Raw genomic sequence first — 11169 nt, forward strand, 5'->3', positions numbered from 1 at the left:
TTTGGTCTGTTGCTTTTGTACATTTGTACTGTTTGATATTACATGATAAAAAAAAAGTTTGTCGTGTGTACGTGTAATTATATACTCGCATTCAGAGGAGCAACCTCTCAGCGAATGACTCTCAGTTGGTTTCATTGTAGTAGACCATGAAGCCTCCTCAGTCCTCCAATTCCAGCAGAGTAAAAATTGACACCCCCATGCACACAAAGATGAGCAGCTATCGCAAGGTCCACAGCACTCCCTCCTTTCTTTCGTAATTCCACTCCTGCTTTAGAACAAGCTTCAGCATCAGCAACTAAAGCTGTAAGTAGCACTGTCTTCAGCACTTGCACTGTTGGCATTGGAGACTCCGACACCCACACGTAGCCGGTCTACATACACTAATACCAACTGCAATCATATACAGTAGACTATATTCCGGCTCTCTGAAGAACGGCCACCTCGATATACCGGCCATTTGGCTTGGCACGGAATGCTAGCTAGAGTACATTTAATCACCAAGACTACAGCAACGCTTGCACCAACCATGCAGGGCAAGAGTTTTATTTGAGAGTGGGCTCTTGGCATATACTTAATTTCTCTTGGTAATTTTCATTCCCCATATTTTAAAGCTAGATCTAGCTATATAGTATTTTGCAAAAATAAAGAGTGATGTACTATTTAGTTATGGCATGCGCATGCATGCGCTGACAACTGTATACATGCATGTTTGTTTGTACATGTACTAGTCTCGTGATACCCTCATTATAGCGTAGGAGAAACAACCGGTTACTGGATGCAGAAAACGAATGCTTAATAAGCTTCCTCCCCCCCTTTAGGGCTGGGGACCAGAGGAGGTCCGACACATGTACCTCGATTAAATTTACTAGTGCAAAAATTCTACGGTAAAGTCATTGCAGTGTGACCAATTACTAGCCTAATCGAGGTACTCGTGTCGGGACTCTGGCTGTGGACGCGCCATCCCATCTAGAGTAAATTACCAAAGATTGGCGACCACATACAATCGATCACTGCTACCAGCGTTGTTAAGGACAACTACGGACTCTTTTGCTTATCAAAATGTAGCTCTTTCCTAACTCTATATATGCTGTAAGTTGGATCAGTAACTAACTAACTGCGTCATGTTATGGGCGATAGTAGAGCGACTAAGAGTGACAACCGACGCTCACCTATGTGAGCGTCCAGGGTTGACCCGGACGATCCTCATCTGGTTCCATCAAGTGAAGTAATGCTGCTATTCAACACTGTCCAGATATAGATCTAGTCTAGATTCAATAAAGTAAATTTGCCCAATATAATTATAGGCTAACAGAGTTAGTCAGGTCAAGCATTGTGAAAACAACAAACAACTGATTTCCTCATTTGCTTCGACTAGCCCTGCAACAGGGGAGTTCGCGCCTCGCAAAATGACATTTGACACCTATAACATAGATAGTAAACTTTACTATCTATGCCTATAATTTATAAGCATAATTTATCAGGGCCTATATACAAGACATGCAGACATAAAATCTACGTTGTGGAGAATTAAACGTACAAAATGACAAATCATGCAAAATATAAACGCAACAAAGTTATTCCTTCTCAATTGTACATGCATATGTACGTACGTACTGTTGATCTACTGTATAATGGGTTTTGCACAAATTTAAACGTATTCAATAAGTAAAAAAAACTGTAAGAGATGATGTTAACACAAATGTATCACAATAATATCCTATTCAGTGTTACTAAAAGGTTTATTGCTATATCTACTATCAAGACATAAGTATTGTTTGCTAGTTAGTATCCATCTGGTTTTCCGCCCTTTCTGGGATCACTAGTAGCATGCAGCACACCATCCACCACGTTTATTCCCTGGACCACTGCAGAGGAATTGCTCACTTGTACTATGTGCCCTCTCGACTCCAGACTGCTGGTGATGTCTTCAGGGAAATCAGTCTCCACTGATACAGAGTTCGGGATCAGCTGGTGATGTAGTCGCCTGCGATAGATGGCCTCGTTTAGGGGAAGAGAAAATCCGAGCACATTAAGGATTACCTGCATGAAAATTGAGGTAAATTATGCAACATTTAATTCTTTAGCTTTAAGAATTTAATCTATAGTTGTCTATAGGTCTAATGTCTTTTCCAAACATAATTTTAGCTTCTTGTAACCGTAAGTATCACCTGTGCTACACTTGTAGTAATACGAGATCCTCCGGATGCACCCACCACCATCTTAATTCCATCGTCACCGAGTAACACTGTCGGCGTCATTGAAGAGAGAGGTCTCTTTTTCGGCTCAATATAGTTAACGGTTTTCTCGTTGAATGAATCACTTCTACCAGGAATGTTGAAGTCTGTCATCTGGTTGTTAAACACTATTCCACTAGTGGAGGAGCGAACTTTGGAGCCAAAGCTGCAAGAGGTGAGTTAGAGTAGGGTGAATATTTTTACAGTATAAGGGTATAAAATATGTGAACGTATATAGCAGGCCACAATTCACCATGCATACACACATGCAGTATACCAAAAACACATGGCAACTGCCAATAGAAATTTTCCAACCTACTAGTAGTTGATGGAATTTGTCATTGAAACAGCATCTCCATTCTCAGCAAGTACCGAAAGATGAGAGGTTCCATGATCATGAGCAACTTGTAGTGGACTAAACGGATCAATGTAATGATCAGGAGGATACGTCATGCTGTCATTGATTCTCCCCCTCATATCCTCTGCAGTACTTTCATTTAGCATATACTGAACAGCCTGCAATTGTTTGAACTTTATTAGCCTCGGTATACCACTCTAATTTTAACCAAGATAATGTTTATCGGCACGACATGAAACGGAAGCGAATCACGTAAATAATTGCTCAAGATACCTAGCTGGTTATTTTCGAGGTTTTTGATGATTGGTTTACATCCGGTATATATTGAAACTTCTCTACTGTAGGGGTGTGGTGATTTGAACCTCTATCCTCGATTTTTGGTTTGGACAATCCGCAAAAACTTAGTGCATCGAAAATAACTTGCTATACAGTATACCATGCATATATAGCGCTTTATTTTCGAGAAGCTTAAAATTAATGTCATGGTCTATAATTAATACAGCACAAAAGCACGTCTATAGCAATTACGCCACTCACCATGCACAGACACCACTGTACTGGTTCTACTTTTGCGCATGCTAGAACACATCCTCAATTAAACCGCGGGGAAATACGGACTGTATACCACAGGGCGCTTTGCTTTTAATCCTTTTTTCTGTTATCTGACAATCAATGAGCCACGTACTTGGTTAACTGTGTCGTTAAAGGCAGGGTCTCCCAGCTTCAGCCTCTGAGCGTAGGCGTACTTCATTGCTTCAACAATACGATGCGAGGATAAGCCATCCAATTCCCCCTCCTTGAAATCATAGCCTGCAGGTGATAAGTGGACAGGGGAATCGGTTAATTATCATGCATGTGTTTGTTTACTAGTCAATGCAACATTTATAAGTGCTTAGTATATCCAGTGCAGTACATGCACGTCACTTGCTCGGATATTATAGCAATATTGATTAACTCTGCATTATGGACTGTTGGAGTTACCATCAAGAATATTTAGTATGAGCCCAAGGACAGATCCTCCCCCAGGAGCGGAAATTCCCAGTACATCGTACTTATCGTAAAATGCCCGGGTGACGAGTCGCTCCTCCACACTGTAATCCATGAAATCACTTGCATTTATGATGGCACCATTTGCTTGTAGCTCACTGACCATCTGCTCCATAAATGTATCTTCATAGAAGTAATTGGCACCATTGTCGGCAATCTTACTGAGCGTTTCAGCCAGGAGGGGACGCTTCAGCATGTCACCTTCAAGTAGAATACTTCCTTCTGGAGCTAGCAACTCTCTGTAGCAAAACAGTTCTTACACAAGCGCATGCATACTGCGGAAACAAACAGATTGAAATAACGCTTCGTATAGCTATTATAGTCTGCTGCAGTTGCGGTTTAATGCTACTTACTCCAGTCCTAAATAATTTCCAGAGAGGATGTACTCTTCTTCAAATGCAATGGCTTTAGCCACAGCATTGGAGATTGCAATGCCATCAGTAGCGATTCGAATAGCTGGCTGAAATAGATCTTTCCATTCTAGCTTTCCAAATCTCTCCCAAGCAGCTTCAAAGCCTCGAATCTCACCAGGAATCGCAATAGAGAGACCACCTGTATATAGATGAGATTAATGACCCTGATATTCATGAGTATATTCTCTCTATACTCACAAAAATGCTGTGAATAATAATGTAAATGCCTCTAATGAAAGTCACATAGCTATAAAGCCTGGGAAAAGTACGTATTCATAATTACAGTGCAACCCTTTTTTTAAACATAATTGGAAACAATGTTTGGCATGCATAATAAAGCTCAGTTTAGAGGTAACTATATAGTGACGAGTTGTGTGTGTGTAGGGGGGGGGGACATAGTAAGGAGTACACAGAGACACATTAGAATTGTAGTTAGAATGATCTGAATGTGCACTCACTCATAATAATTATAAAGTGATACTTATACCATACTTAATGCACCGTTTAGAGTTGGTCGAGTGGTGCATGAGCTTCTCGAACACTTCCGCTCGGTCAATAATATCCACAGAGTGTGCCATGTTAAAACGGTGCATACTGGCTTGTATATATAGTTTGCTGCTTCTTAGCTACCAATATATAGCTATTGCTCTAGTGTAGAGCTAACACCATCTGCTTCTAAGCTTTCAGAAAGCATAAAATCGTTGAAGTTGGACCACTATACTTGCTTGCTAGATATAACATTGCTGAGCAGCTCTTATGGAATCACTTAGCTGTATTCCATTGCAACCATGCATGGAGCAGTTGTATATAATTAAATTCGATGCTTCAAGAACTTCCGCAATAATGAATTATTTTGACCACCAACCGTGCTCTAACTACCCCGTGCAGCCATTCTCTAAATACCAAGCCGTGCTTTTTATTCCAACCACAGAATAAGAGCACAGTAGTCTATGGAATTTGTTAGCATAGTTTTTCCCATGGCTTCCATACTATACAACTTTATCTGCAGGATTGTGATGTACCTCAAGGCTTAGAGAGAGACAACAGGCTTGACATTTAATTGCAATGGTGACAAACTAAATAATAATAATACTAAAAATGGTGCGCTTCAGTTAACTTTCTCTGTGTTCCTGTCGGGGTTGTTACTTCTAAAGTGGCTGTTTTGAACATGCAATGTCATAAACCTATAGACTATACAATTGTATAATTTCCCTATGGTCTTTATAATTACGAATCATGCAGTCAGCCTCTCTTTAAGCATGGCCATTTATACATAAGCAATGGATAAAGCTATTATGCTAGCTGTTATGTACCTCTTATGTGACTGTCAGAAGCAGTGTTATTGTACATGTTTGTACTCGCATTCATAGGGGCAACCTCTCTAAAGTCCAGAGCAAATGTCTCTCCGCTGGTGTCATTATAGTAGACCATGAAGCCTCCTCCTCCAATTCCAGTAGAGTGGAGATTGACAACCCCCACACAAAGATGAGCAGCTATCGCAGCATCCACAGCACTCCCTCCTTTCTTAAGCATTTCCACTCCTGCTTTAGAGCAAACCTCAGCATCAGCAGCTACAGCTGCATTGCTATAAGTGGCACTGTCTTCAGCACGGTTGGCATTTATTGAGACTCCCACACCAACACCAACTGCAATTACTAAAACTATAGCAACACTTGCACCAAGTAGGGCAAGGGTTTTTGTTGAGATTCGGCTCTTTGTAGACTTCTCTTGATGGATGAGAAGTTCACTCCTCTCATGTGTATCAGGTTGACTGGCCATTATAGCTAGCTATTTAGTCTTGACTAAGCTTGTTGCAAAAATTAATAGAAGGGAGGGGCTGGTTATACATTTTAGTGCGCATGCGCTGATAACTAAGTGCAGAGCCAGAGAGCAACAACGGTGGAATGTGGTACTAACTGGTGCTGGATTTGAGCAAATTCCATTCCATCCCTGGCAACGTGGATAGAGAAGTGGCTGGAAACCACCTTCCTTGAGGTAAACAACTCTTCAGTCAATTGCTGCATCCACCTACAATTGGCCAGTTAATCTATACATCTGAGTTTTAAGAACACCCTCATCTGTTGCAGTATCATTGGACACTACATCTTACTATCATGTCTAACACAGCAGTTCTATCAGTCATCATTTTTTTTACAGCCTTCGTTAGCAGAGGTAAACCTTACAGACTAGATCTAGCCTATACTAGTCTAGATTAATTCCTCCGTTGCGAGCAATACTAATTATAAACTTATCAAGTTTTTTAATCTTTACTGTAGGTATCAGTATACCGACGTCCCGACCAAGAATCTGCTCTTCCTCAGAAACTCTCATCTTTAGACACGGGGAAACTCTTCGGCTCGAGTGTGGCAGTTATTGCTCCAGTCTCTCCGCTGATGACAGCTCTCTTCAATTCAACTGGACTAAGAAAGTGAGTTGCCTTCCTAGCATACCGCGAGTGTTTCATTTTCAGCCTTCTTTACAACTACAGCTATGACCAATTATTATAACATTTCCCGCTTAGGTTCTACTTGGTGGTAACCCAATTAAGCTTGAAGCGACCACTGGACCGGTGTTCACTATGGAGAATGCCATGTTTCGTAACGGGGGAGAGTATGGGTGTCAGTGTTCTGAGGGAGGACAAGAGTGCTCATACAATGTATCAGGTGAACTGCATGTAATGTACTGTAGTAGAACTACCTCGAATAAAAGCCATTTGGGGGCATTGGAACTTAATTGACCAGGCCGTTTGATGACAGAAAGAATACCTGGTTTCGGGGCTATGATATACAGTGGAATCTCCAAATGAAATACACTTCGGGAGCAGAGATACACTTTAGTCTATCCATAACTGAGAAGAAAAGACTTATGCATATCTAGTAATGTTTTGTGGCTTACCGACCTCAAGAAAGAAGATAATTGATTCTGCCAAGGAGGACTGGGATTCTCTCACACATGGGATGAGCACGCATGCAACCGTTGAGCAGTTACTACAGCGGAATACACACACACACACACACACACATACAGTTAGCTTTACCGTATAACCCTCGTGCGGCTACGCCTCGAGGTATAATTACAATGGTTAACCTCCACACAATGACAACAATTCATATTTTGACGTTGAGGCTTCGTTGTCCTGTAAAATAGAGCAAAAGCTAAGAAAATTGACTTGCACGTTGCTTAGCTAGTTGTAAGTGTATGGTTTTGATTCGACACTTCATTATACACATGCGCATAAAGCATCGTTTTCTTCAGCCTTCTTTGCTGACTCCAGTGGCGCAGCTTACTTGCCAAGGATTGTTCACAGTTGATAATTACTTGTTATAGCCTTGTAACTTAGGTCCAGCAAGAAACAGTATTGTGATATTATCTCCTTCCTCCTAACCTTGCTCCTCCTGTTAGTTTGTCAGACACACCTTTCCCCATGCTGTGTAAAATGTTGGGCCATATTGATAACTTTCACTACGTTTCACTCTTAAGCTATCTCATTGTTGGATGCAAATTCGGGGTTAGAACAGTTCAAGAAAGGCTGCTTCGTTAAATGAGCCGGTCTTGCATGCTGATTTCTGGGCTGGAGCTATCACCATCGTAAAGCAAGCAATAGCCTAAAAGTGCAACTGCGTAGACCATATTTATGGTGCAACTACACACTACGACTGAAATGCGTTCTCACATGTACTTGAGTCCAGAGTTGTTGCTTTTTGTGATAACCTTGTTCCTCCTGTTAAGCTGTACACCCAGTTCTTTTAGCATATCCTGTGCCATCTAGTGTCCTTTAATACAGAGATAAAATATGCTCGTTCTCTTAATTCTGTATAATGCAATTGTTTGCAATTGTTTGCAATTGTCAAAGTAGCTATATTCCTTTGTCTGTTACACCTTTACTGTGTGCACTTTCTTTCTCCAGTTCTTCCGTTAATGACATTCAAAGCCAGTGACGATTTTATTCACCATGGAGACACTTTTGACCTTACGTGCATCATATCTGGGTTCCCCTCCAACTTTAGTCGTATCACGTCCAAACAGACAGGAAACCAGCTGTCCCACCATGTACACAAACGACTCAACGAGAGCACAACTCGGTCCTATGTACCCGTGTTTCATCCTGAGGGCAACGTCTATGTGTGTGAAGCCGAGAGCTACTTTGACGGGAAACTGGTGGCCCAGTTGAGAGAGGAAGTCACAGTCGATGTGTACGGTGAGTGTGTGTGTGTGTGTGTGATTATACAACATCAATCAAATAATTATGTATATACAACATCAATCAAATAATTATAGGAAGCACAGGGCCTGCATGGTTACGCCCCTGGAGCAACTACATGCAATTAAGGTACAATTTATAAATGTCTCGCTACAAATCCCAAATGCTTAATGCCTTGATAGGAAGCATCGAAATGTAGACATTGTACATTAATTTTGTACGTGTGTGAAGCTGAGACGTAGTTTAACGGGAAACTGCATGGTGGCCCGCATTGTGGCCCAGTTGAGAGAGGAAGAAATTAAGGTTCACAATGGCTGCGCTGCTTCTGGCAGTGTACAGCTTTGCATCTCTTTTCTCATTCCTAACAAATTAACTAGCGCCGTTTAGTGTAAAATAGGCCCTGGTAAATTATACAATTATTTTTATTATCCTCTTTAGACATGCACCTATTTATGCTAAAATTATTTTGAGCATAATTTACCAGAGCCTATAGTGCAAGGCTAATAAACTCATAAGTTGAATAGAAACTTTGTGAGATCATAATTATGATGCTGCACATAATTTGCTGAAATAGCCATAACTCAAGAAAAAAGCTTTAGTTAGTAAATCCATGCACGGAATCAGAATCCAGGGGATCGAACCTGTTAATCATTGCATTGTAACCGTTGAGCAACTGTTATATAGCAGACACACAGACAGTCACATTCTTCATATAATGGCTATATGCCTCAAGGCATAATTTTGATTATACAGTAGAACCTCATAGAGCCGGACCAGACCCAATCCGAAATTTCCCGATTAACGAGTGTCATTAATTGATTATGATTAACGAAGACACTGTGTATATGTAATAATATGATATTAATTACTGTGGCCAGAAGGGAAGCTGCTAGCTACAATAGTCTTAGCTTTTATCTCGACTTTCTCTCCAATACAGGAGTCTTAATTGTGAGTTCTCTTCGTTTTCTTTCAGTGCAGTGGCCATTGTATAGAGCAGTTTATTATTGCTGATTCAGCAAAGAAAGTTAGAGTATGCATGCGCAGTAGTCTATTCTATTGACAGCCCCTCCTCTTTTTCAGTTTGCCATTTTGTCTGGATTTGCGAGGTTTCAGACTAAAGGGGTCTGGATTAGCGAGGTTCTACGGTATATGGAGCCTTTTATATTTTGAATTTTGTAAACACGTAGAATGATGCTCTTTTTGTCTCTCTCTCTCACACACACACACTATAGATCCACCCTCCATCATCTATACCACTGAGTTCATCATTTCAAAGAAGGAGGAGTTTGGAAAGAGTGGACAACTAACATGCACTGTCCAAAAGTCTTCAGATACAAGCAGCTTTGTCAGTTGGTTCGCTAAAGGCGTGGAGATAACTAACAACACAAAGTACTCTGCCATCATTCTTCCTGTTGAAGAAGAGGACATTATCAGATATCAACTCACTGTTTCAGACTTGCAGGAGACTGATATTGGTTCGTATTTATGCCGTCTCAGCTCAACGTATGGTATTGAGGACATGCAAGAAGCTTGGATACAAGTGGATTACAGAAAAGGTGAGTTTTTGTAGGCTGTACCATGACCGCCATTTGTAATATATTTATGCACAGACTCATGCACATGCACACGAACGCGCACATGCACACGAACGCGCACATGCACACACACACATACACACACGCGCGCACACGCACACACACACACACACACACACACACACACAAACACATGCTCTCCTAAAGATGCCGAAGCTATTTCGGAACAGGGAAGTACACATTCCCATGGAATTACCCATGACAAGGTTTTTGGTAGGTTGACCATAATTTCCAGTAGCGAAATAATTCCTCCCTCGTTTTCACAGCTGGTCAAACATCAGGCCAAAACAACATCCTCTTCTTCGCATTTTGTGGGCTCTTGGTTCTAGTTGCCATGGTTATCCTCTGGAAGATGTCTACAGGTCAAGGGCATAAAGCTCTCAAGAAAAGACCAAGTCCACCTGGCAATCTGTAAGTTGGCTACTACAGCAGACCAGTATATTCAGTTTTTAACACGATGCAGGTATCGACATGGGAACGAGGATGCACTCAGCCCGACACAGAATACAACTAGTTCGCCTAGGAAACATTGTTGATGTACTTGCATGTACATATTTATATCTAGTCATATCACCGAGTCTTATATGCAATACTCAGAAGGTGCGATAAATTTTTTACTTGAGTCTTGGTGTTCACGAGAACTAGTGAAAGGATGACAACGGCATGAATGTATTATTATAGTGCTAGTATATAACTTATGACAATAATGATATACATGTAGACTATCTGCTGATTTGGAGGTGGCCAAACCCGTTACTGCGTATAAAAAAATTTCTATTTCATGTCACTTTCCTACGTTGGCGGCCACTCCCTTTAGATCTAACTTTTGGCGAATCTGTTTCAGTATCCCCATCATCAATTGGTTTCAAGCGCTTCTCCCTTCGACAGCATTTGCAAACTACACATGCGACAAAAACAATTGTCACGGCAACGATAAGTGCTGTAACGATTGTAGCTAGTAGTATGGAGTTGGAGGGACCATCAACCGCTTCTTCTACAGGAGATCTCAAATCTGGGTAAGTGGATCTTTAATAACGACACAACTAGAGGTGGATCAGCTAGACACCCTATAAGCGTATTTACAAAAATAACGGATAGATATACAGATTTATTAGTAATACCAGCACTCCTATAACATTCTCACCAGGATCATTGTAAGCTTCTAAGGGTAACAGAGCAGGTATGATTACCAGAAGTCCCAAACAAACTGTCCATGGTGTTTTTCTCATGCTGATCGATCATAGACTGGCAGGACACACCTATTGAGGTCCTCCCCCATTAAATGGGGGAGGGATGCACCAATGCGAGAGGCGGGGCTCAC

At 41.2% G+C, this 11169-nt stretch overlaps 2 protein-coding genes and 1 long non-coding RNA gene across 3 annotated transcripts; 1 reads left to right on the forward strand and 2 right to left on the reverse strand.

Moving 5' to 3' along the window:
- Positions 1 to 1558: 1558 nt before the first annotated feature.
- Positions 1559 to 5900, reverse strand: LOC135340131 (glutathione hydrolase 1 proenzyme-like). Its single transcript, XM_064536459.1, has 7 exons — positions 5366 to 5900; positions 3993 to 4191; positions 3574 to 3878; positions 3278 to 3402; positions 2554 to 2750; positions 2169 to 2400; positions 1559 to 2040 (listed from the first exon to the last, which is right to left on the reverse strand). Exons 1-7 carry the CDS (start codon positions 5829 to 5831, stop codon positions 1783 to 1785), a joined length of 1782 nt encoding a protein of 593 aa, XP_064392529.1. The 5' UTR covers positions 5832 to 5900; the 3' UTR covers positions 1559 to 1782.
- An 84-nt stretch (positions 5901 to 5984) lies between these two features.
- LOC135340133 (basement membrane-specific heparan sulfate proteoglycan core protein-like) lies at positions 5985 to 10470 on the forward strand. The gene is made up of 8 exons (XM_064536461.1): positions 5985 to 6224; positions 6329 to 6480; positions 6574 to 6715; positions 7960 to 8250; positions 9486 to 9809; positions 9996 to 10061; positions 10115 to 10259; positions 10312 to 10470. Exons 1-8 carry the CDS (start codon positions 6167 to 6169, stop codon positions 10382 to 10384), a joined length of 1251 nt encoding a protein of 416 aa, XP_064392531.1. The 5' UTR covers positions 5985 to 6166; the 3' UTR covers positions 10385 to 10470.
- On the reverse strand, positions 10114 to 11149 carry LOC135340134 (uncharacterized). The gene is made up of 2 exons (XR_010396229.1): positions 10993 to 11149; positions 10114 to 10860 (listed from the first exon to the last, which is right to left on the reverse strand). It is a non-coding gene; the product is annotated as an uncharacterized LOC135340134 (long non-coding RNA).
- Positions 11150 to 11169: the final 20 nt, after the last annotated feature.

This window comes from Halichondria panicea, chromosome 8 (assembly GCF_963675165.1).
Source record: "Halichondria panicea chromosome 8, odHalPani1.1, whole genome shotgun sequence".
Classification (NCBI taxonomy): domain Eukaryota; kingdom Metazoa; phylum Porifera; class Demospongiae; order Suberitida; family Halichondriidae; genus Halichondria; species Halichondria panicea.

Excerpts from the sequence above, each read along its gene's own strand:
- LOC135340131 (XM_064536459.1), bottom strand. The coding sequence starts at position 5,831 with ATGGCCAGTCAACCTGATACACATGAGAGGAGTGAACTTCTCATCCAT. Across the intron at positions 3,879-3,992 it reads GGAAATTATTTAGGACTGGA|AGAGTTGCTAGCTCCAGAAG; the intron begins GTAAGTAGCATT and ends GTTTTGCTACAG. Across the intron at positions 2,751-3,277 it reads TTAACGACACAGTTAACCAA|GCTGTTCAGTATATGCTAAA; the intron begins GTACGTGGCTCA and ends AAACAATTGCAG.
- LOC135340133 (XM_064536461.1), top strand. The coding sequence starts at position 6,167 with ATGTCTAACACAGCAGTTCTATCAGTCATCATTTTTTTTACAGCCTTC. Across the intron at positions 6,225-6,328 it reads TACAGCCTTCGTTAGCAGAG|GTATCAGTATACCGACGTCC; the intron begins GTAAACCTTACA and ends TCTTTACTGTAG. Across the intron at positions 8,251-9,485 it reads AGTCACAGTCGATGTGTACG|ATCCACCCTCCATCATCTAT; the intron begins GTGAGTGTGTGT and ends CACACACTATAG.